Source organism: Herpailurus yagouaroundi, unplaced genomic scaffold, assembly GCF_014898765.1.
Source record: "Herpailurus yagouaroundi ecotype Mexico unplaced genomic scaffold, PumYag 67555, whole genome shotgun sequence".
Taxonomy (NCBI): Eukaryota; Metazoa; Chordata; class Mammalia; order Carnivora; family Felidae; genus Herpailurus; species Herpailurus yagouaroundi.
The window spans coordinates 3,503,560-3,530,255 of NW_024420361.1; the positions used below are offsets into that span (position 1 = coordinate 3,503,560).

The 26,696-nt window shown below is 36.0% G+C and overlaps 1 protein-coding gene across 4 annotated transcripts in view; it reads left to right on the plus strand.

Annotated features, from left to right (window-relative positions):
• The window catches only part of CHM (CHM Rab escort protein), a 252,612-nt gene extending 226,579 nt beyond the window's left edge, over positions 1 to 26,033 (plus strand). For all 4 annotated transcript variants that reach the window (XM_040467662.1, XM_040467664.1, XM_040467663.1 and 1 more), the window contains 3 exons: positions 3,957 to 4,055; positions 10,024 to 10,184; positions 22,219 to 26,033. In XM_040467662.1, the coding sequence (XP_040323596.1) occupies positions 3,957 to 4,055; positions 10,024 to 10,184; positions 22,219 to 22,410 (452 nt within the window). In that variant the 3' untranslated portion in view covers positions 22,411 to 26,033. The remainder of the gene's footprint in view (positions 1 to 3,956; positions 4,056 to 10,023; positions 10,185 to 22,218) is intronic.
• Positions 26,034 to 26,696: the final 663 nt, after the last annotated feature.

A 26,696-nucleotide genomic window follows, 5' to 3' on the forward strand; every position in this document is an offset into this window, starting at 1 on the left:
GTCTCTCTCTGGGTCACTTGCCTGGCTGGAGCAGTGCAGTGCACATTAAGCTCTTTCCCAGCCAAGTCTACTGACTTTTAAAACCCCAGACTTTAGGGAAGTGCTGTGGCAGGGGCCAGTGCTGGTCTTCTGACGCAGTGTCTTGCAATGCTAGGAGGGATGCAGGTTTGACTGAGAAATGCAGTCACTCTGTGCTAGAGCTCAGGTGAGTGGCATTTGGAGCAAGCAGGCTAAAGGGAGACTATCTGAGTTAGCCACTCTCAGCAGGTGTCCCTGTGCCTATGATGAAGGGGAGGGGAGGGAAATGGCATCCACTGGCCTTTTTGTTCCCAGAGAGGTGTCTCTGTGAATGTTACCTCTCACAGATATACTCCCAAAATAAGCAAACAGTGTCTCCCCCATGTGCCGTAGGTGATCCTCAGCTGGCACTGTCTACCCTGGAGTTGTTTGCCTGCCTTTTCTCCAGGAGTAGGGCAATGCCTTCAGGGCTCTATCCCAGCCAAGCCTGCTAACCTCTAAAACTCCAGTCTTTGAGCTCTGCTGTTTGCAAAACCTCATGAAAATCAGCCCCTTTTGTTTTCCCAGCCAGTGGCCTTGGAGCAGTATTCTCCTTGTGAGTTTCTCTGTCCACTCCTCTCTCTCTCCCTTTTTTTCACAACTGAGTCTCCCCTCCACAGCACCAGCCATCCATTTGTCTGCACTTCCTACCTTCCTAGATGTGGTCTCTTCTCTCCCTCTAGTAGTGCAGTTCTGTCAATCAGGTCAATTTCTTGTATATCCAGAATATTTTGATAGTTATCTAGTTGTGTTCTAGGTCACTTTGTCACTTTCAAATGCGCTTGTTATTATTGTCATGCAAACTGAGTAGAAATCCCAGTTGTTTTGTGTTTCAGAATGAAAACCAAAGCTTACTAAAGGGCAGCAGCTTATTATAAGAGACATCATTGTTCTGATTTCAGTTTTAGAGAACTGAAAGCATGGTGTCATTTAAAAAAATAAATGGAAGTAAAATTTTTTTTAAAAATTTCCTAGGACAATAAGGTTCTAAGTATTTTTTAAATGTCTTCTGGATTGAGTAATATTATTTGTGTAAAATTAAACTATCATACATATATTACAATTTTGATAAAGAATTATTAAACACAAAATAAATTTATTGAAATGCATTGCTTAATAAAAGTGGAAGGAAGCAGGGTTGAGCAACTGAATGTTGAGTTCCTTAGAATTATTGTAACTTGTGAAAAGGTCTCTTGTAGTTTTGTACACACTCTAGTTAGAAGACTGCTACTTTAAGTGATTGTGCCTTCTACAGGAGATTATTACAATTACCCACCATCATTTAGGGACTAAGAGTGGGCACTCTAGAGGCATACCACATGGGCTTGAATTCCATCTCTGAGTCCCAGCTGTTTCTTTTACTAATGACATGACTTTAGGAAATCTGCTTAACTTCACTATTCCTGTTTTCTCACCTGTAAAATGAGGATAACAGTTGGCTGTTGCACAGGTAAAATGAAATAATATTTCTAACATGCATAGAATAGTGTCTGACTTATGCAGTTTAGTTGTATAGTCAATTCTAGATAATCTTTTGACTTCTATTGAGAATATTATAGATCTGTCTAAAAGCATTAATCAGGCATATTTAAATAATTGGAGGGTTATCTATTGATACTTTCCTTTTGTCTATCCTGGTTGATCAGATAATTTCCTCCATTTTATGTAATAAACTAGTAAAAATTTTCCCGATGCATGTATATGTCTACATACATTTTTATGCACATATATGTCTATTTAAGCCTATGAATACTTAGTCTGCCTATGACAGGGAAGCAAATTATCTTTTGCCACAAGTATTTGTTGAATACCCATGTAAGTGAAAGCTAAATTTGACAGATACAGAAAAGAAAAGCTGGCTCTCAAACTTGTCCTTGCAAAGGACTTATGAAAGTTATGAAAATTAATAAACCATTTTTGAAAATAATCTGTATTTTAAAAAACACAACCAACAATATCTCAGATTTGAAAAGGCACAGTAAATTCAGAGTAACCTATACAAGGAAGTAATGTAGATAACAAAAAGTAGGAAGTTGTAGGGAGAAAGAAATAATTGTTTATACCTTAAATTTGTAGCTCAGTTAATAATTAGCATCTAATCAGAATCAATTTCAGATATTATAACCCAGGTCATAATGTCTTTAGTATTTCTAAGAATTGCTATAAAACTCATTAAGTGCAAGATGATAATCTGACTTGACTATGAGAAATTTTTGCTAGCACTCCCTGAACTCTGATAATTGTTAGGAAATGTAAGGATGTAATTATTCCAGTATATATTTCCTTTAGATATCCTGTTTAACAGAACCAGTAGTTTACCATTAAGATATTCAAATATATTTTTTATTTATATTTATGTTCATCTGCTTTCTCCCTAGTACACATTTATTGAATAGGAAAGAACTGGAAAATTGAGAACTTTGGCCTGGATATTGGTATTTTATGAGACAGGACAGTTTCTCTTGAGTTTTATCATGGATTTCTACCTTTGTAGTTCTACACCCCATTTAATTCAGTAATTACGTAGGGAGTTTAAATTCCCTTCCCACCAAAGTTATATGGCATTTGAAAAATTTTAGTTAATTAGGAATAATTTTGTTGTAAAGATTATTATACCTTTTGAAATTATTAGTACCATACATCCTGGAATACCCCAGAATCAATGGGAACCATTGTTACAGTCATGTAAAAACATTACCTACATAAAACAGAAACCTTAGAATATCACTTTTTTTGGTGGACCTAAAAAAAAAAAAAAATTGGATTTTACCTCACATGGTTATTAAGAGTCCTCAATTTATGCTTAGATATATTTTTTAATAGTTGAATGTGGAATGAATTTTAATCATGAGAACCCACTTTTGATGTTGACTTCAATGATGAGCTTTGAACTGTCTTCCTGGGGTTTTAAAAAAAAAAAGTCTACTAGTCTAAACTTTCAGAAAAGAAGTGGGTGTATTTTTCTACTGGTGTTTTAGGGGAAAAAAATTCTTAGTACTTATACCATTATCTAATACAGTCTTCCTGCTATTCTATCCTGTCCCAAGCTCTTTCCTTGACCATAAGAATTTCTTCCATTTTAGGGATCCCCTTAATCCTTTCTTTCAGTATACAGAACTTTTTATCCCTCCTTTATGTTTGTTGTTGGCCTTTAGCGATTCTAAATGTATTAGGCTACAGTGCTTTACTTCTATGAAGGGCCTTTTTTGTGCATGATATTCTCTAATGCAAACTTTCTCCGAGGCCCAGGCCCCATGAATCTGTAAATGCAAAAGGAAAGTGATTTGGAATTTCTGAAAATACTATATACTGCTTTAACTTGTGCCATTTTATGGACTTTCAACTATATGTATCACTCTAAGCCAATAGTGTTCCCCCAAAAGGTTTCTTAGAGAACCCTATAATGAATAGATGATATGTTAACTTATCAGTAAAGTTTGTATAAATGAATTTTTCTGTCGAAAAATATGAACTGTGTTCTGTAAGTAAATAAATACTCCATTTTCAGTCTTATTTACATAGTTATTTTCCTTAGCAATCCTTTATCCAGCTTCTTTGGGAATGTTATAAGGATAAGTTAAGCTCTTTCTATGAATAAATGGTTTCCTAGGCTTTTCTACTCTGCTAGTTTTACAAACTGGACCATCAACTGTTACTTCTTCTTGGGTCTTAGTGTGCTCTTAGTTATTAGTTAACACATTATTAGGTATTAACACATATAGCATATTGTTATGTTACATATTTCCCATCACTAGATTATAAACTCCTTAAAGGCAGGAGGCATGACTTGCTCAGCTCTCCATTTCCTGTGGCACCAGCTTAGTGCTTTGAAAATGAGTATTACACAGTGAAATGTGTGTAGGCAGGAACTCAAAATATTATTTTTTTTTTAAAAACAGATTTGGTTCATTTGACTTGTACATCTTCTAAAACAGCAAGAGAAGATTTAGAACCAGTTGTGCAGAAATTGTTTACTCCATATACCGAAACGGAGATAGGTAAGAGTAATAATCAACGATTTATGATAGAAAGGTAACGTAACCACTTTACCCTCTTAGATATCTCATGAAGGTTTCTGCAACCTGGACTGAAATATGATGTATTCAGCAACAGTCCTTACATATTGTAGTAGCATGAACAAACATTCTCTCCCTAAAACTGGGAAAATATTCCACTCTATAATGGTAAAGGAAAAATACACGTTTCACACACAACATGTATAATTATGTGCAAAAATACACATTTATATGTGTACATATTCACATGCATAGAAAAAAAGACTGCCTGTAAATCTCTCAGTTTCGATGGAATTATGGACAACTTTTATTTTTTTCCTTTTAATTTTCTTAATTTTATAGATATTACACATAAGAGTATATATTCCTTTATCAAAAAAGTTATCATTTTTAAAAAGCTAATATAATATTAAAATATTAATTGACAAATGTAGAAATCCTTCCTAATAATTGTCTTTTAATGTGTAGCTTGCTACTGATGCGATAAATATTTAACTCTCAAAATATATATGCCACTATGCTATTTATTCATGGTGGAAAATGTTTTCAACCACAAATTTTTTTAACTTTTCTCCTCATAGGGTAGCTCTTATAGCTATGAATGGAGCAAATTTTGCTGTATTTTGTATGTAAATGATCAAAAAGTAGTCTGATGGATATTATTCATTTATATGAAGTGAGGGTGATTTTTATTATATAGGATTTGCATGTCTACTTGAATCATGACCAGTTTCCTTGCTGAGTCATATATCTTTATTTCCTTTGGATGTTATGTTTGTTCAGGCAACCATTTATTTACTCACACCTGTTGTATTTTCTTTACGTTCATCTATGTGTCTTATTTGTTTTCTTAATGCAGAGATAGTACATAGAAGGGCATTTATATTTACGTCAGTAAACTCCATTTTCAGGAACTAATATCAGTATAATTAATTTCTTTTTTAGCTGCCTGAATAAAATCCTGAAATCTGAAACTTTATTTCACTTTAGTTTGGAATTTAGTTTGTTTCATATTTACATTTTATATACTGGAAAGTCTCATAAATGTTTTCATTATTGTTAAAAATTTGATTGCAAACTTATGATACATGATGATATTTCTAAACCTAATATGGAATCATGGACTAATCCTTGGCTTTAATTACTTTGCTTATAAAAACTCTGAATTTCTTCCCTCTTTCTGAAATTTTTCATAATTTTTTGTTTTAATTTCATTGTGTGGTAGTCTCAAATAATACACTAAATTTGAATCTTGTATCATTGCTTCTCACTTTTTAAAATGCATTTAATTTTCTTTTAAAAACAACAAGCTGGGCAAATTACACGTTCATTACTTAGCACTCTCTAGCCATTTTAGATTTTTAAACATTAATCTTAATGGTTAAAGTGATCCCATTTTGAAATGATGTATTCTTTAGAACCTGACTGAAATTCTTTAGAAAGAACTATATGCTCAGAGGAGTCCTCAGGTGCACTGAGGCACTGAAAAGCTAGTTTTCACTGACACATAGCCCTTTTTATCATCAGGATGAGGTAGTGGTCATATTTTAATTAAAATGTCAGAACAAATACTGTTGGAGTTATTGAAAATGAATCACCAGATAAAGTGAGCACTGGGCCATGGCAGGTCAAAGAGGCAAAGTCACCTGGAGAAGAGAACTCAATTCATTTTCCTGCCTAAATGAGAAGAAACTTTATGAACAATATCAACTTTTAGTACATTAAAAGCACATTCTTCTCTACAGCAAAAGCACCTATTTTCACAGATTAATGACCATTATTATTAAGTTTTAATTACTTGATGGTGATATGAAGCTTTATACTTTGGAGCATTGTAATTATTTTGTTTTAAAATGTGTGCCAAAGGAATAATATTACTTGAGCTAATTTTTTCTTTTTATTTGAGTTCTACTTTCTATTTAGTGCTATACTTCATAAATCTTTCTGAAAGTCAGCCTAGTTACCCTGCAAGGAAGTTTATTTATTGTAAAAGATAATGTTCTCTTCTCAGATATAGAACTTCTTTGCTGGTGTATCTGAAAAATTCCAGTAGGGTTGTGAATGGTATTCCCTCTTTCCTTCTCTTACTTTTTACATTTAAGATATCACCTGGAGCTCTTGACATATGTTCTGTCTTAAGAAACAGTTGTACCAATACTTCCAAGAGCCCTAACCTCCCAGGCTCCTTTAATAACATTAAAGATCTCAGGGCACCTGGGTGGCTCAGTCAGTTAAGCATCTGATTTCGGCTCAGGCCATGATTTACCAGTTCGTGAGTTCAAGCCCCACATAGGGCTCTGTGCTGACAGCTCAGAGCCTGGAGCCTGCTTCGATTCTGTGTCTCCCCCGTCGCGGCCCCCCCCCCACTTGAACTCTGTCTCTCAAAAATAAATAAACATTAAAAAAATTAAAAAGAGAACATCAAAGATCTCTAAACCCTTCCCTCCTTCCAAGTCCAAAGAAATTTCAGATGTTTTATGCTTAATGAACCTGATTGTACACGTGAGGAAATTAGGTGATCGCTCACCATTCATACCCATCTGGATTAATTCTTCCAGACTCCAGAATATTCTTCAAAGCACTGAGTGAGCAGTAGTATAACTATCATAAATGATTTCTTATTTTACTCAGGAAATTGAGATTTCTTTATGAATTGAAGCAAGAATTTCATTAGTACTATATCTTGAAATGTGTACAATGTAGTATCATTGCTGCCCCATGTTCTTTCTGTTTTTCATTTGATTGTATATGGCATGTGGAATTATCTCATCCCATCTCATTCATTTCCTACCTCAAAAAAGTAAAATTCCCCTCACAGTGTTATTTTGAGGCCCATGGCTGGTAAAGATATTAGGTAATTGTTGGACTCAGAAATCAAATACCTTGTCTTAATTCCTTTTTGTATTTGTTGTGTCCAGACTAGATCACAGCTGTAACAGTCTCCCACTCTTTTGGCCTTATGCTAGTCTGCTATGTTACTAAAATAGTCTCTTCCTAAATATGGCATGTACCTATAGGTCATGTATTGCCTTTATTTGGTATGCCATTGTTGATTTTTTTTTTCTGTCTACTTTGTTCTGTACTTACCCCAGTTTAATTTGCCCAAGGTCTTATTCTAAATTACCTACTACATGTTTAGTCCTTTACACTATCTAATTGATGAAATGAGATATTACAGAAAACCAGTTCTCCTGGTTAGGTGATATATTCTCAGGCAAACCTCAGCAGCTTTACTATTTATTTTTGACAACTGTGTACTTCACAGCTGCATGTTATTTTTCCAGCTATCTCTCTGCCTTCTAGCTGACCTCAAAGAAAGATGAAGCAATTATATGTCTTTTTGAGGGTTTTAAGGTCAAAGCCTGATAACTCCCTTCTACCTAGAGCATTTATCTTCAGCCTATGTCAACTTTTCATCTTCCTCATGGTTCCTTCTCAGTGCTTCAATCCCTGTGAAATTTTTTTCCTATAATCTATTGGAGTATTCATTTTTCCCAGCTTCTATTGGGTGAAAGCCCTCCTTTGAGCTGGAACTTTCACAGAATACAAGATAAATTCTCTTTATGTATGCTTAGAAATGGACTAGGCAATATTAAAGGAATTCCAGACTTTAGCCCACTTTTCTGCAATGCTCATGGAGTCTGGTGTCACAGATCACGGGCAGTACGTTTAATTATCTTCCTGTAAGATTTAGTGAAACTAAACTTAACCAATAAATTTATTAAGAGCCATATGGTTTTAGCTGTGAAATATGAATTCCTTATATTCCTTTATTTTGTCAGTAAATAGGTTTCACCACCTATCATATGTTTACATGAAGTTAGCGATACCTTTGACTCATAGATCTTAGCATTAGGAAGGGGCATTGTAAGGGATCACTTCTTCCATTCAAAGTTTCTTCATCCTATCACACTAATAATAATGGATTATTCAAAATGAACTAGAAAAATAACATAGTATTTTTAAAATTTTTGTTAACATTTATTCATTTTTGAGAGAGAGACACAGTGTGAGTGGGGGAGGGGCAGAGAGAGTGAGGCACAGAATCCGAAGCAGGCTCCAGGCTCTGAGCTGTCAGCACAGAGCCTGATGTGGGGCGTGAACCCACAAACCATGAGATCACGACCTAAGCTGAAGTCAGATGCTCAACCGACTGAGCCAGTCAGGCACCCCTTATAACTGGTATTTTCGTAGTAGAGATATTTTAATTTTTTTTACATTTATCTATTTATTTTTGAGAGACAGAGATAGCACAAACAGGGGATGGGCAGAGAGAGAAGGAGACACAGTATCTGAAGCAGGGTCCAGGCTCCAAGCTGTCAGCACAGAGCCCACCGCAGGGCTTGAACTCACAAACTGAGATCATGACCTGAGCCGAAGTCGGCCGCTCAACCAACTGAGCCACCCAGGCGCCCCTGTAGTAGAGATATTTTAAATTAAATATAACAAAATCCTGTTTATCCTGAATTGGGGAATTGGGCATTCTTGTTAACTGAATACTACAATTAGCTGTGAATTTCTTTACATTGATTTCCAGTTTAACAATAAGAGGTAATTAACTAGTTATACCTTTAATATTTTCTTTATGATTCACAAGGTGCCCCATGGTCTTGGGTAATCTTTATATACACCTAAGGTTGAACCTTTAATAAGCACATCATATTTTGATTATACCTGAAAGCAGGATTAAAATCAATTTAACAATTGTTCATTGAGTGTCTGTTATGTGCTAGGCTCTGTATTAGGGAATATAAAAAATCAGGAGCCTAAGGACTAAGTCTACTTTACCTGTGTATTTCTAGCTGCTAGCCTAATGCGTAACACACATAATAGATGCTTGCTGTTAAATGAGAGAATGTGTGCTAAAAACAACTTGAAGTCTCACATCTTTATCTTTGTTCCAGTTTAATATATATGCTGCTGAAGCAAGCACTCGCAACCTTATTTTTATTTTTTGCCAGTTGCCATTGCTTTTATAATCCAGTAGGACAAAGCATCAGTGTTTTAGGATATCAATGTTTTAATCCCATATACACTATTTTTAATAGTGGCTTTATTAAGATATAATTATGAATTTATTGAGATATAATCTTCATACTATACAGTTCACACACGTAAAGTGTAAAATTCAATGGTTTTTAATATGTTCATCATCAAATTGTTCACACATCACCACAATTTCAGAATATTTCCATCACCTAAAATAGAACCTCACACCCATTAGCAGTAATCCCTCACTTACTCGAATTCCCCCAGCCCTAAGTAACCACTAATCTACTTTCTGTCTCTATAGACTTGTGTCTTCTGGATATCTCATAATCCTGTATATATCATTGATTTACTGTATATAATTTTCAAGTTGGTTTATGAGAAACATAAAAAAAATGTTATCTTCTTCATTGACATAATTTAAGGATGAATGTGATCAGAAGCACTATGATACTGCTGAGAAGAAATAATAGAAATTGAAGAGAATACAATTGGTGTTATATCTAAGTAACATACAAGTAATCTTATTTGAGGTTGAAAAGCCATCATTGCTTGAAATATACACATGTATTAGAGTATGTGGATACAGATTTACTATTTTTTAATTTTTTTTTTCAACCTTTATTTATTTTTGGGACAGAGAGAGACAGAGCATGAACGGGGGAGGGGCAGAGAGAGAGAGGGAGACACAGAATCGGAAATAGGCTCCAGGCTCTGAGCCATCATCCCAGAGCCCGACGCGGGGCTCGAACTCACGGACCGCGAGATCGTGACCTGGCTGAAGTCGGACGCTTAACCGACTGCGCCACCCAGGCGCCCCAGATTTACTATTTTTTTTACATACAGAGCTCTGATTTACTACACTATACAGTCATGGCTTTGTTAGTAATTGGCTACATAGTGTATTAAATGACAGGCTTATTGTGCTTTAGATGTGACTAAAATTTATGTCTTCATTTAGAAAATGAAGAAGATGAGAAACCAAGACTTTTGTGGGCTCTTTACTTCAATATGAGAGATTCTTCAGATGTCAGCAGGAACTCTTATAATGATTTACCATCCAACATTTATGTCTGCTCTGGCCCAGACTGTGCTTTAGGAAATGATAATGCGGTCAAACAGGTAAGGCTGTTGGTGTTTCTCAGTTTTGTGTTAAAAACTTGGTGTGGTAGGGACAGTAAGTTGTTTTTTCCTCTGGGATGTGGGAAAAAAGACTATAAAAGCATCTCTGTCATTTAATACTACCTCTGTAATTTGCCCCTAAACTTTTTCCTATGAATGACAAAGTTTCTTTAAATATACTTGAAATATAGTATCCAATATTTTCACATTCTTGACTACAATAATGAATTGCAAGAAAGAATTTAGGAGTTCCATTGTGGGAATATGGATGGAAGATGTTAGAAATACAGATTCTGAAAAATGAATTTATAATGCCAGTTTTCCAAAGAAACTTTGCTTCTAATTTAAACTGTTGGCCTCTTATTATTTTGAAATACATGAACCGTTTTTCTTTATTAACTTCTGAGTCATTTCAAAAGGAGTATAACTAAGTCAGTAAGTAATTGCATACAAAATGTAATTTTTAAATGGTCTTAACCCATTTTTTTTAATTTTGGAAAAGATCATGTAACGTAGTTTCTCACAGTTAACATGATTCCTTTAATGTTTTGACACAAGATGGTGTTCCAAAAGCTACTGTCATAGCTGCTGAGGAATATGCTAAATCAAGGTGGAATTTTGTGACAGCACTTCTGGGCAAGGCTATGAACTGGTATAGTGCAGGCTGAGAAAAGCTGCCAAAAATGAACTATGATTCCATTCAGATAAAGATCTATGTGCATATAGATCTTTGCACATATATATATGTATATAAATACATTTTATATATAAATGTATTTCTCTGCACTTGACAGGAAAAGAATAGAAAATATATTTTTTGAGGCACAAGTCTAAACTTTTCACAGATATAGTTGGCATATCTATTGAATCAATAAATGGATAATTTAACATTGTTTTAAGACCACAGATAGAAGTTTCAATCCTACTAGTGGCCGGGATCTCGTAGGAGCAAATGGCTTCATTGTCCCTTTAATTTTTAGTCACAATGGCAAGGCCATGACCCCATGCATCTGTAGTTTTTGCCACATTCTTTGTTTCTCATCTTCAGAGTCAAATGGTGATCCTGGATATTCCTATTCAGCCAGTGATATCAAAAGTGGGAAGTTCTCTATCATTCATTCTATTAGTTTAATAGGAATCCAAGATGGTTCCAGTTCTGCATTTATGGCCTAAAATGACCAAGGCATTTTTGCTTTGATGTTCCAATTTTTTCTGAGCAGAAATTGCCAACATGTTTTCAGCCAGATAGCTTAGGTCATTTTTATTACTGAGTGAACTTTAATGTTTTTTTAGCCAAAATGGAAGGCATTTTACATAAGGGCTTATTATACAAGTGCTAATGTGATCTGAACTATCAGCTAAAAGATTATAATTAAAGAATAATTTTGTTATGAAGTAACTTGCTTCCTCAGAAGATACACTTCAATGTTATCATAATAAAAAACAATAATAATGCTACTTCTGGTACTAATTATATGCTATTAAATATGAATAGTTTTAATTGTTATATAGCTTTAACCTCACATCACTTTGGGGAGAAGTAATACCTACTTTAAAGGGCATCAGTAATAATATTTACAAATAGCTAGTGTGTTCAGATAAACTTTTCTAATTCCAGTATTTCATCATATGTCTAACCCACTCACTAATTGATTACTTTTGTTTTCTAAATTATCTGTAAGAGCTCTTAGAATATCACCTAAGGCTTTAGGCTATATAGCAAACATAAGCACCGGCAGATTCCCTTTTTTACAAGTAAAATGCTTTATTTTACCTGTTAGCAAGTTTGCATCTGCTTTTCTTATTTGTAAATGTATAGATGTTGAATAGCATAGTCTTGTGTTCATATGGAACTATTTATGATTTGAAAACATACTAAAAATATAAAGTGATCTCTGTTTAATACAAGTTAAAGTGTGCAAGAGCACACCAAGGCATTCTCTATTATCACCACAATGATGCTAGCCCAAGTGATAATTGTGATTCTTTATGTGAAAGAAAGAATCTGGTTTTTCTTATAGTTTGTTACTTCAATTTTTTTTTCTGAAAATGACATATGATATCTCTTTTCTTAATACAAGTAGTATCTCATTTATCCACACATACTGATGAGCAGACTGGTCTATTGTACTCTACTCCCAAGATCATTGATAGCTCTCCTCCTTCAGGAACCCCCATCCCCTAGGAAGTGCCACTACCATGAGAACAACAATAATTATATAGTACTGTATACTTTGTATTATATTTCAAGTGTAAAATGGTTTAAATTAGCTGATGTGGGCAGCCTAAAACCACCATTTAGAATGTTGTCTTTATGGCATATTAGCAATTTGTTTATGACTTTTGGTACAGAATTTGTAAGTTGAAGTTTATAGTTTTATAGATCATATGGCCTATCAAGTTGCTCACATATTGCATTATCCTTCACTTTCTCATGCCATTGAGGGAGAGGGCGATTTTAGGTGTCACATTTTGTAAAGCCACCATTCATTGAGCATTTTCTGTGTACCATCATATATGTATTATTTCATTTGGTCCTCACAACCATATGAGTATCTGTGACATGCCATTTTACAGATGAGGAAACTAAGACCCAACAGGGGCTAAATAACTTGTCCAAAGATCACATAGCTGGTAAATTTGAGCCAAAACTTAAACTCAAGTCTATTGGACCCCAGTGCTTGTACATTCATCTAGTGTGCTGTGCTACTTTCATCTTGTTAATGTGGATACATTATTCTAAATACATTAAACTGCTAGATTGACATTTTTTTATGTTTTGTGTAGATGTGTGTTAAATAAACATAGGAATGTCTTCAATAACTCAGTGTGTCCTTTCTATACTTCCTAGTATAAAGAAGCCGAGTCATCACATAATTATGCCTTTTTAATGTCTTTAGCCACCTGAAACTACCCTTTAAGCTAACTATTGGCTTAAAAAGGGCAAGACGGATTTAAAAACTAACAATTCACTATGAATTAGCCTCTTTATGACAACTCTCACAATCGAGGCTTAGTTAGCAAATAAAATGCAGCAGACCAAGAAGCATTAGATACACCTTCCAGAACATGGCAGTTGACCCTAAGAGGTTCCAGCAATTAGAGGAAAGACTGTAAGGGCTGGAGGCTGGCGGTAGGAAATTGGCATTAGTGAGGGCCAGTGGCAGATGGGCTGATGGTGAGAGTTGCACCAGCAGGTAGAAAACAAATAAGGGTGGTGCCTGTGATTGGTTGGTGATTCTAGGAGACAGAATGTGACAAGGATATATGGAAAGAGAGGGTGGGATCCAGCCACAGGGCCTGAGATCCAGGGGAAAATGTATCCTATAGGGAGGTAACAAAAGGGAGACAAGGTGTGAGAGAGATACAGAGGAACTGGAGTAGAAGTAAAGTAGTAGTATTAAGTATTATTATATTCAACATTTCTACAATATACAGTTTTTAAAATTTTTCAGTTTGTTAAAACTGTATATTGGGATTCTATTCCACACCAGGAATAGTTGAATGAAACCCAGTCCTTCTCATCCCTGGAGGAATCACTGTCTACTAAGGAGAAGAACATGTAAACAAATGACAGTGCAGTACAGTATATGCAATAATAGAATAATGTCAAAGTTCAAAAATAAAACAGAGGAGCCATGAGCTCTATTTAGGAGTCAAAGAACTTTACATAGAGAGATATAAAAGATGAGTAGCAATTCCCCATACAAATGGAAGATAATTGAAACATTCCAACATCTACACCAATCCAGGATATAAACATCATGGTGTGTTTAAGACAGCACCCATAGATAGGTATTAGTGAAGCAAAAGGTCTGAAAGGTGAAAATGAGATGAAATAAATGATTAGGCCAGAGAAGTAGGCCTATAGAGTTTTGTATGCCATAACAAGGATCTTGGATTTTTATCTTGTTAGAAATGTGGAGTCATTGAAATGTTTTAAGCCAGAAAATGGCATAAACAGAATTTCATTTCCATAGACCCTTCTGAAGGCAGCATAGAGATGGATTACCTGAGGGAACCCTCAAGGCAAGGTGACCAGTCCGGTTCTGAGATATTGATATTGTCTAATGGAAAGATAATGTATGCCTGGGCTATGGCTAGAGGGAAGGAAAAAATGGAGTCAAGAAGTAGGAGAGAAGATTGTCATGACTTGGTCATTGATTGCATGCAGAGAGTGAAAGGAAGTGAGGGGGAGAGAGAAGTTCTATAGAAAGACAAGGTTGAGATAAAAGACAAAAAGACGATTAGAGGAACTGAATTGTGAAATGGAAGCTCTGACTGACCTCAGTCCTCCTATTTCTAGGTGCTAAGTGTCTCCAGCAAACATTATGGTAAGTTCCTGGAGTAGGGAATGAAGCAGGCATCTCAAATATTTCATTTCAAAATAGTAATAGTAAAATGGCATATCCAAAAATAATACTCTTGAGCTATACTCAAGAAAGAAAGAAACTGTTTTTCTCTCCATCTCTTCTTTCAACTTCACATCAAAGCTCAAAAGTTTTTATTTACTGTCCTTCCACCCATTCGCAAGGAATGTCAATTTTAATTACCTAATGCAGGAGTCTACCAACTGTAGATAGCCAGATGGTAAATAGTTTAGATTTTGCAACCCCTGTCATCCCTTTGGCATCTACTCAACCCTGCCATTGCAGTGCAAAAACAGCTATAGAAAATAGATAAATGAATGAGAGTGGCTGTGTTCCAATAAAACTTTATTTACAAAAAAAAAAAAAAACAGGCTGGATTTGACCTGTGGGCCATAGTTGTCAACTTCTGGCCTAATGAATGTGCATGTCAGGAAGAAGGATTGAAGCAGTTCAGAAAGACATTGTGGCCTTTAAAACAAACATATATCTTAAAACCATTTAATGGCTTTTGTTTACCAATAGGATAGAGTGCAAGCTCCCTAGTATCGCAGGGACCCTGATCTACCAATGAGCTGTATTCATCTAAACAAAAGAGCTATTCATGTTTTCTGCCCATTTCTTCACTGGATTATTTGTTTTTCGGGTGTGGAGTTTGGCAAGTTCTTTATAGATTTTGGATACTAGCCCTTTGTTCGATATGTCATTTGCAAATATCTTTTCCCATTCCGTTGGTTGCCTTTTAGTTTTGTTGATTGTTTCCTTTGCAGTGCAGAAGCTTTTTATCTTCGTGAGGTCCCAATAGTTCATTCTTTATGCTAAGTGAAATAGGATACAGCGAAAGACAGATACCATATGTTTTCACTCTTATGGGGATCCTGAGAAACTTAACAGAAGACCCTGGGGAAGGGGAAGAAAAAAAAAAGTTAGAGAGGGAGGGAGGCAAACCATAAGAGACTCTTAAAAACTGAGAATAAACTGAGGGTTGATGGGGGGTGGGAGGGAGGGGAGGGTGGGTAGTGGGCATTGAGGAGGGCACCCGTTGGGAGGAGCACTGGGTTTTGTATGGAAACCAACTTGACAATAAATTTCGTATTTAAAAAAGGTGTATTCATCTAAATAAAAGTAGGGATATGTTTAGAATAGAATAGCAGTGTTTCTTGTCACATTTACTTTCACGTGTGTATGTATTTGTCGTTAATTAAGATCACATTCACTTTCTTATTCTCTTACCCTGCCAGACTAAGCTCAGCTTAAATCTTGACATTTTAACTTAGTTATTATTAATAACAGTGATAACAGCTACCATATGTAGAGGCTTAGTTAGTCTCGGCCATTTTACAGACAAGGAAAGCAAGGCTCAGGAGTTAACTAAGCATTCCCCCAAATTGCATTGCTGCTAAGTGGCAGAGACAGCATTTGCACATGGCTATCTATTCAGAGACCATGATCTTGAACACTGTGTTATACTCCTTAAAGCCCGGGGGAAGGTCAATTATTCCAGAAAAGCAAATACTTGAGCAAATAATGAAGATTTTTCTTGATTTTAAAAGTGATTCATTAAAATTATATGGTAAATTTGTACAGCTATAAAAATAGGCTTTATTGGGAAATTACATAAAGAATATTAAGGGAAATTGAATTTGTACTGACATGAAGAATGAATGTCCTTAAATTCTCAGCTATCTAACACTTGATAATCTTTTTTTAAATTTTTTAAATTTTTTTTAATTTTTTTGAAATTTATGGTCAAATTGGTTTCCATACAACACCGAGTACTCATCCCAACAGGTGCCCTCCTCAATGCCCACTACCCACCCTCCCCTCCCTCCCACCCCCCATCAACCCTCAGTTTATTCTCAGTTTTTAAGAGTCTCTTATGGTTTGCCTCCCTCCCTCTCTAGCCTTTTTTTTTTTTTTCCATCCCCTCCCCCATGGTTTTCTGTTAAGTTTCTCAGGATCCACATAAGGATAAAAACATATGGTATCTGTCTTTCTCTGTATGACTTATTTCAGTTAGCATCACACTCTCCAGTTCCATCCACGTTGCTACAAAAGGCCATATTTCATGCTTTCTCATTGCCAAGTAGTATTCCATTGTGTATATATAAACCACAATTTCTTTATCCATTCATCAGTTGATGGACATTTAGGCTCTTTCCATAGTTTGGCTATTATTGAAAGAGCTGCTATAAACATTGGGGTACAAGTGCCCCTATGCATCAGCACTCCTGTATCCCTTGGGTAAATTCCTAGAAGTGCTATTGCTGGGCCATAGGGTACATCTATTTTTAATTTTTTGAGGAACCCCCACACTGTTTTCCAGAGTGGCTGCACCAGTTTGCATTCCCACCAACAGTGTAAGAGGGTTCCTGTTTCTCCACATCCTCTCCAGCATCTATAGTCTCCTGATTTGTTCATTTTAGCCACTCTGACTAGCGTGAGGTGGTATCTGATTCTGGTTTTGAATTGTATTTCCTTGATGAGGAGTAACGGACATTGAGCATCTTTTCATGTGCCTGTTGGCCATCTGGATGTCTTCTTTAGAGAAGTGTCTATTCATGTTTTCTGCCTATTTCTTCACTGGATTATTTGTTTTTCGGGTGTGGAGTTTGGTGAGTTCTTTATAGATTTTGGATACTAGCCCTTTGTCTGATATGTCATTTGCAAATATCTTTTCCCATTCTGTTGGTTGCCTTTTAGTTTTCTTGATTGTTTCCTTTGCAGTGCAGAAGCTTTTTATCTTCATGAGGTCCCAAGAGTTCATTTTTGCTTTTAATTCCCTTGCTTTGGGGATGTGTCAAGTAAGAAATTGCTGCAGCTGAGGTCAGAGAGGTTTTTTCCTTCTTTATTCTCTAGGGTTTTGATGGTTTCCTATCTCACATTCAGGTGCTTCATCCATTTTGAGTTTATTTTTGTGAATGGTGTAAGAAAGTGGTCTAGTTTCATCCTTCTGCATGTTGCTGTCCAGTTCTCCCAGCACCAATTGTTGAAGAGACTGTCTTTTTTCCAGTGGATATTCTTTTCTGCTTTGTGAAAGATTTGTTGGCCATATTTTTGTGGGCCCAATTTTGGAGTCTCTATTCTATTCCATTGGTCAATGTTCTGTTTTTGTGACAATACCATTCTGCCTTGATTATTACAGCTTTGTAGTAGAGGCTAAAGTCTGGGATTGTGATGTCTCCGGCTTTGGTCTTCTTCTTCAATATTACTTTGGCTATTCGGGGTCTTTTGTGGTTCCATACAAATTTTAGGATTGCTTATTCTAGCTTCAAGAAGAATGCTGGTGCAATTTTGATTGGGATTGCACTGAATGTGTAGATAACTTTGGATAGTATTGACATTTTCACAATATTTATTCTTCCAATCCATGAGCAGGGAAAGTCTCTCCATTTCTTTATATCTTCTTCAATTTCCTTCATAAACTTTCTATAGTTTTCAGCATACAGACCTTTTACAACTTTGGTTAGGTTTATTCCTAGGTATTTTATGCTTCTTGGTGCAATTGTGAATGGGATCAGTTTCTTTATTTGTCTTTCTGGTGCTTCATTATTAGTGTAATGCAACTGATTTCTGTACATTGATTTTGTATCCTACGACTTTGCTGAATTCATGTATCAGTTCTAGCAGACTTTTGGTGCAGTCTGTCGGGTTTTCCATGTAAAATATCATGTCATCTGCAAAAAGTGAAAACTTGACTTCACCTTTGCCAATTTTGATGGCTTTGATTTACTTTTGTTGTGCGATTGCTGATGCTAGAACTTCCAACACTATGTTAAACAACAGTGGTGAGAGTGGACATCCCTGTCGTGTTCCTGATCTCAGGGTGAAAGCTCTCAGTTTTTCCCCGTTGAGGATGATATTAGCTGTGGGCTTTTCATAAATGGCTTTTATGATGTTTAAGTATGTTCCTTCTATCCCGACTTTCTTGAGGGATTTTATTAAGAAAGGATGCTGAATTTTGTCAAATGCTTTTCCTGCATTGATTGACAGGATCATATGGTTCTTTTCTTTTATTAATGTGATGTATCACATTGATTGATTTGTGAATTTTGAACCATCCCTGCAGCCCAGGAATGAATCCCATTGTTCATGGTGAATAATTCTTTTTATATGCTGTTGCATTCTATATACTAGTATCTTATTGAGAATTTTTGCATCCATATTCATCAGGGATATTGGCCTGTAGTTCTGATTTTTTTTGCTGGGTCTCTGTCTGGTTTAGGAATCAAAGTAATGCTGGCTTCATTGAATGAGTCTGGAAGTTTTCCTTCCCTTTCTGTTGTTTGGAACAGCTTCAGAAGGATAGGTATTATCACTGCTTTAAATGTCTGGTAGTCGGGGCGCCTGGGTGGCGCAGTCGGTTAGGCGTCCGACTTCAGCCAGGTCACGATCTCGCGGTCCGTGAGTTCGAGCCCCGCGTCGGGCTCTGGGCTGATGGCTCAGAGCCTGGAGCCTGTTTCCGATTCTGTGTCTCCCTCTCTCTCTGCCCCTCCCCCGTTCATGCTCTGTCTCTCTCTGTCCCAAAAATAAATAAACGTTGAAAAAATTAAAAAAAAAAAAAAAAAGATAAATGTCTGGTAGAATTCCTTGGGAAGCCATCTGATCCTGGAGTCTTATTTGTTGGGAGATTTTCGATAACTGATTCAATTTCTTCGCTGGTTATGGGTCTGTTCAAGTTTTGTATTTCTTCCTGCTTGAGTTTTGGAAGTTTGTGGGTGCCTAGGAATTTGTCCATTTCTTCCAGGTTGTCCAGTTTGTTGGCATATAATTTTTCCTAGTATTTCCTGATAATTGCTTGTATTTCTGAGGGATTGGTTGTCATAATTCCATTTTCATTCATTATTTTATCGATTTGGGTCATCTCCCTTTTTGTGAAGCCTGGCTAGAGGTTTATCAATTTTGTTTATTTTTTCAAAAAAACAACTCTTGGTTTCATTGATCTGCTCTACATTATTTCTCTTCTTTTGCTGGGTTTGGTATGTCTTTTCTGTTCTGCTTCTATTTCCTTTAGGTGTGCTGTAAAGTTTTTATTTGAGTTGTTTCTTGATTCTTGAGATAGGCCTGGATTGCAATGTATTTTCCTCTCAGGACTGCCTTCACTGCATCCCAAAGCTTTTGGATTGTTGTATTTTCATTTTCATTTTTTTGCATGTATTTTTTTAATATCTTCTCTAATTGCCTGGCTGACCCATTCCTTCTTTAGTAGGGTGTTCTTTAACCTCCATGCTTTTAGAGGTTTTCCAGACTTTTTCCTGTGGTTGATTTCAAGTTTCATAGCATTGTGGTCTGAAAGTGTGCACGGTATGATCTCAATTCTTGTATACTTATGAAGGGCTGTTTTGTGACCCAGTATGTGATCTATCTTGGAGAACGTTCCAATATGTACTCGAGAAGAAAGTATATTCTGCTGCTTTGGGATGCAGAGTTCTAAATATATCTGTCAAGTCCATCTGATCCAGTGTATCATTCAGGGCCCTTGTTTCTTTATTGACCCTGTGTCTAGATGATCTATCCATTGCTGCAAGTGGGGTATTAAAGTCCCCTGCAATTACCACAGTCTCATCAATAACGTTGCTTATGTTCGTAATTAATTATTTTATATATTTGGGGGCTCCCATATTTGGCGCCTAGACATTCATAATTGTTAGCTCTTTCTGATGGATAGACCCTGTAATTATTTTGTAATGCCTTTTTTCATCTCTTGTTGCAGCCTTTAATTTAAAGTCTAGTTTGTCTGATATAAATATGGCTGCTCCAGCTTTCTTTTGACTTCCAGTAGCATGATAGATAGTTCTCCATCCCCTGACTTTCAATCTGAAGGTGTCCTCAGGTCTAAAATGAATCTCTTGTAGACAGCAAATAGATGGGTCTTGTTTTTGTTTGTTTGTGTGTTTTTTTTTTTCCATTCTGATACCCTATGTCTTTTGTTTGGAGCATTTAGTCCATTTATATTCAGTGTTATTACTGAAAGATATGGGTTTAGAGCCATTGTGATGTCTGTAGCTTTCATGCTTGTAGTGATGTCTCTGGTACTTTGTGGTCCTTGCAACATTTAACTCACAGAATCCCCCTTAGGATCCCTTGTGGGGCTGGTTTAATGGTGATGAATTCCTTCGGTTTTTGTTTGTTTGGGAAGACCTTTATCTCTCCTTATATTCTAAATGACAGACTTGCTGGAAAGGGTTCTTGGCTGCATATTTTTTCTGTTCATCACATTGAAGGTTTCCTGACATTCCTTTCTGGCCTGCCAAGTTTCAGTAGATAGATCTGCCACTACTCTTATGGGTTTACTTTTGTAAGTTAGAGCGTGTTTCTCCCTAGCTGCTTTCAGAATTTTCTCTTTATCCTTGTATTTTGCCAGTTTAACTATGATATGTCACGCAGAAGATCGATTCAAGTTATGTCTGAAGGGAGTTCTCTGTGCCTCTTGGATTTCAATGTCTTTTTCCTTCCCCAGATAAGGGAAGTTCTCAGCTCTGATTTGTTCAAGTACACCTTCAGCCCCTTTCTCTCTCTCTTCCTCTTCTGGAATTCCTATTATTTGGATATTGTTGCGCTTGATTACATCACTTAGTTCTCTAATTCTCCCCTCATACTCCTGGATTTTTTTTTTCTCTCTTTCTCAGCTTCCTCTTTGTCCATAATTTTATCTTCTAATTCACCTATTCTCTCCTCTGCCTCTTCAATCCGTGCTGTGGTCACCTCCATTTTATTTTGCACCTCACTTATAGCATTTTTTAGCTCCTTATGACTATTTCTTACTCCCTTGATCTCTGTAGCAATAGATTCTCTGCTGTCCTCTATGCTTTTTTCAAGCCCAACCATTAATTTTATGACTATTATTCTAAATTCTTGCTCTGTTGTATTGCTTAAATCGTTTTTGATCAATTCATTAGCTGTTGCTACTTCCTGGAGTTTCTTTTGAGGAGTATTCTTCCGCTTTGTCATTTTGGGTAGTCTCTGAGGTGGCTCCAAACTGCAGGGAACTTCCCCTGTGCTGTCCAGAGTAACTTGTGTTGGTGGGCGAGTCCACAGTCATACCTGATGTCTGTCCCCAGCCCACCACTGGGGCCACAGTCAGACTGGTGTGTACCTTATCTTCCCCTCTCCCAGGAGCAGGACTCACTGTGGAATGGTGTGGCCCCTTTCTGGGCTACTTGCACACTGCCAGGCTTGTGGTGCTGCTTTGATGGGATCTGGCATATTAGCCGGGGTGGATCTGCAAGGTGCACAGGGGGGGAGGGGTAGGTTAGCTCACTTTGCCTGTGGTGGTCTCCTGCTGGAGGGGCCCTGCAGCACTGGGAGGGAGGCAGGCCCCTGGGAGGGATTGATCCACTGAAGCACAGTGTTGGATATTTGCGAGGTGCAAGCAAGTTCGGTGATGGGAACTGGTTCCCTTTGGAATTTTGGCTGGGGGGATGAACACTTGATAATCTGGTCAAGTACTGATAATACATGAAGGGTGGTCCTGAATGCTTGCATAGAATTGGAGAAAAGTCATGAAATTCTGACAGTGGATTTTTAAAAAATAGTGTATACTTGATAACGTTTTGTAACAAAGTAATTTTCAAGGGTGATACCTTCATTTTTAAAATAATTTCAGAAAGTCATATACATTTTAAGCTGATGACCAAAAACTATCATGTCCTTTCTTCCCTGTCCAGGCTGAAACACTTTTCCAGCAAATCTGCCCCAACGAAGACTTCTGTCCACCCCCACCAAATCCTGAAGACATTGTCATTGATGGGGACAGTTTACAATCAGAGGCTTCGGAATCTAGTTTCATACCAGAAGCGAACTCAGAGACTCCCAAGGAAAGCAGAAGTCTGGGAAACCCAGAGCTGTCCTCTCAATAATGGGTATACACCAAACTATACATGCACTTTGAAAATTCCTCCTGGCCTCAGAGTCTTCTTCATGGAAGAAATGTTTGAAAAATGTTAGAAAACAGCAGCCAGTTGACATACATTATTACCAAGAGAACAGGGCATAGAAATCCAAAAGGGGATTTTCCTGAAAGAGGACATTGCAAGAGCACAAAATACTTGTAAACCACATTGGCTTGCCTACTTTAAGATAATACACCTGTGGAATTAGCAGATGAATATAAATGGATTGATTCCCAGGAATATAGCTATGGATATGAAAGTGATCCTATGCATTGTTAATAATTCTGTGGTATTAGGAAAGCTTTTGCTTATCACTTTGGATCTTTGATTGAAATCCACATCTTCAGAATCCAGTCATGTATTTCCTGTGATTATTTTAATTCTATTTTCTTTATGGATATAAGCATGATGGCACCAATGATAAAAGCACATGTAAATGTAATTGAGGAGAGCTAAAATATCCTGATCTAGGCAGGAGCCTATGTTCGGAATAGAGGTTTGGCTTGTTTTCTATCTTGAGAATTATTGAAAATGCCAATATTAAGGTATACATTTTTACAAACAAATCATGAGTCCATGTACTCAACATTTTTTAATGTTAGTAGTGCTATTTGTATGTGAATCATTTGCACACTAGGAAATCTTATAGGACTGAAGGAATGGAAGGAAAGATTTGGATATGCTCATCAGTATGTGGAAATTCTGTCTAGTCAAGTAATTAGAACCTAATTGTATATGGACCCAGTTTAGTCCTAGCTATACTACTGATGAGATTAGACAAATTGTTTATTTTGTCTAAAAATAGGGCTCACTTTCTCCATATGTAAGATAGAAATAGTAACACTCTCCCTACCTTAGGATGATTTTGAAGATAAATGCAGTGCAAACCTTAAAATGATTTTTGGGGGGTTGGGGGGGGATGTTATTTTCCCCTTGACTTGAAGGTGAATATCAAAAATCTCATGCAGCAAATTGTTTGCTGTCAACTCCCCAACACAGTAGTTCACAGTGTTTTTATTGCATTAAGCTTTTAAAATAAAACTATTTCCTAAATTAGTATTTTATAGTCTATAGGCCATAAAACATAGTAACATGGAATTTTGGTTTTGAATCTTAATAAGGAAAGCACTGTATAAATTATTCATATTCCTTTTCTGGTAGGTAAACCTAAAACCACTAAAGACTCTCAATACAATATGACAATTGGTAAACCTTAATATACACTTAACATAAAAGTGTTAGGGTTGTACATAGCCAGCAAACCTAGTTACAGTGACCATGACAATTTAAAATTTTTCCAGGTGCCAAACTCTGATGATTTGTTTTATTTGAGCAATAGTTTAGACTTAATTTGTTTCAATAATTAAATATATAAAATGTTTATTGTGCATTCTGGCCTATATTGCCAATCAGAGAACCATAGCTATAGTAGAAATCATGTAGTTCTTACTTCAGTTGCAGGGGGCTATGAGCTCTTCAGGTCACAGACTCCTAAGAAATGGAAAGAACCAAGGAATATAGCCCTTGCCTCACCTTTCCAATCCCCTGTAGATACAACAGAATCCAGGTGAAAGGAAAACCTTCCCAGCCTCTCAGGCTGCTCTTAACTGCTCTGCCCATTGTACAGCCCATCTCCTATCTCTTTGGACCCTTCTGTGTCTCTCTTCCCTTTTTATATTATCATACAAATCAGGGATAGTGGAATCACATTATAATATATTTTGTTAATAGGTTCAGATCTTAAATCATGTTTCCCAAAACCCAACTTATGCCATGGTCTAAATGCACAATACATACCTAGAAGCACCAGGTATTGGCCCTGCCCCTCAATACCAGCAATATGAAAGTTCCCACTGTATAAAAGTATTGAGTCTGAATACAATGGCACCAATTAAAATACTGTACTTTGTTACAGTCTAAGAGTTAAGGCCTCTTGAATACAGCATACATATTTATGTAAACAATCAGAGTAGGCTCAGAATAATAACTAGAAAATTACAATAGCTTTACTGCAGCTATCTATATGTAGACAAGGAGATATTTTGTGGTTTCATGGCCCAACCCATATTGTACCCTATTTTATCCATTAGCCATCCGCATAATCTCTTCCAGGTTATTTATTAAATACTATTGAAATATTTAAAAGTTCCTAAATATGATTAGTGGTGACTAAAATATTACACAACCATTTAAAACATTTTGATAGAGAATCTTAAATATTTCCTGTTGCCTCAGAATGTAATAGAAATTATTCTAAGAGCTTTCTTTTCAGCTGTCTTAAGTACTACAAATAAATTTTTTTATAGTTTTAAAACAAAAAACTTTTTGGTTTTGTTGTAAAATCATAAGCCTGAAGTTATATAAATAAAGTTAACATGTTATATGCAATACAGAAGTTTCAGTAGCTAATTTAAAATGTTGAACATTATTGTCAAAGAATTTTGATTCATATGTTTAAAATGTTTAGTTATGCATGCTTTTTTAACCAAACATGATAATACCACTCAGTTTAGTGATCTATATGAAAGCCAATTACCCTGTGTTGCTACTGTGTCTTTGTCTAGTTGGTATGCCTATCCAGAAAAGCAGATAGGTAGGTAGGTAGGTAGGTAGATAGGTAGGTAGATACTGTAAATTTAGGTATTTTCTATAAGAAAACTGAATTACAATTTTTCCCATCTCCAGTGATACTTAGTTGCCTATAGTAAAATGGCCACGTTAATAGTTAACTTCTAGAATGGTAGTTTCTGAGATTGGCAGCCTTTTATCTAAAATAATGACCATGCTAATGATTAACTTCTGTCACAGCTGTACTTCCCAAGAAGGCAGCCCTTTGTCTAAAGTCCTAAAGATCTCAAAAAATTTTGTTGAAATTTGATTGCTAAGTAGTATTGATCCTTCAAAGCAATAATTAAATAATTTTCTTACAAGTAAGTTATTTACTGCTATTGGTATTGAGTGATCGATCTATCTCTACTCCTGGGTAATTTTCTTATATGCACTTCAAAAGCACAAATATGATTATTCATAATTTTCACATAGTAACAGTAAGTTTTCAGAGGAAGTAAAATCTGTTTTGATGCCTTTCAGGCATGGTTTCCTAGTTTTCAACATTAAAATTTTGCATGTATGCCAAGAAATTAAAGATTGTCTTGGAACTGATTTCTTGGTATCAGTCTACTATTTAAGTAATTAATTATCCAGCTGTATACTTGGTTTTGTTTCTAAGCACTTGAGAAAGGCAATCAAATGATACATGGATTGATTTACTTAGCAAATTGTTCTAGATGCCAGCATCAGACCTCATTCTGTTTGAAATCAGTGCTGTGAGGCATGAACTAAGGTTTTATAGTACATTGATTGCCTACAAACTGTTTTCACATCTCACTTAGTATATAAGAATATGAATTGTTTTTTATATTTACTTGGTGAATGAGAACATGAAATGTTTTTCTCTGTGGTGGCTGAATCCCTAACAACTTACTTGAAATAGATAAAAGACTGCTGATGTTCTTCTTACAGAAATCATTCAGTGAACTATGATTTGCTCTTGAATCAAATAATTAAAGCAAAGTGACATTTTCTGTCAACTCCAGGTATTTTCCTAAAGCGTGTTAGATAGAATGCATTCAAAAGATAACAGGAGTCTTTCAAAGCTGACAATTTATCTGTGAGATGATTCATAAATTTAAGAAAAATAAGGTTAATTTAATTTTTAAACAAGTAGCCATATTATCCTTCAAGCATCTTGGAGCTCATACAATATTCACACTTTTTTTTTAAACAAGTGATTTGATGTTTGAATTCACCTCTTTAATGGTGGAATTTTTAAAACATTCGTTAAGTGGTTTAACACTTAGCATCCCACATCACATTTTGAAGACAAGTTTTCTTTCCATTAAATAGTTTAGCTGTGGAGCTGCAATGACATGCCCTTCCCATACAAGTTGCCATGTCCGCTCTTCCTGGCTATGATGACTTTTAGGGCCATTTGACAGATAATCATTAGAACTGGAATTCTAGTAGGCTGGAGAGTCTTTTCACCTATCACTTCAATGTGATTTATGCTGGTAACTCCTATTAATATTAATGGGACTTGCATGTGTAAATCCTTTTCCTCTCAATGATACAGCTGACCCCTAAAAGAAATATTCTTTAGACATGGACACTTGCTGATCTAGAAGCATTAGTGAGTTGTTTTATTCAGGATTTTCATTGTGGGGAAAAAAAAATAGACTATCAATTTAGCAGAG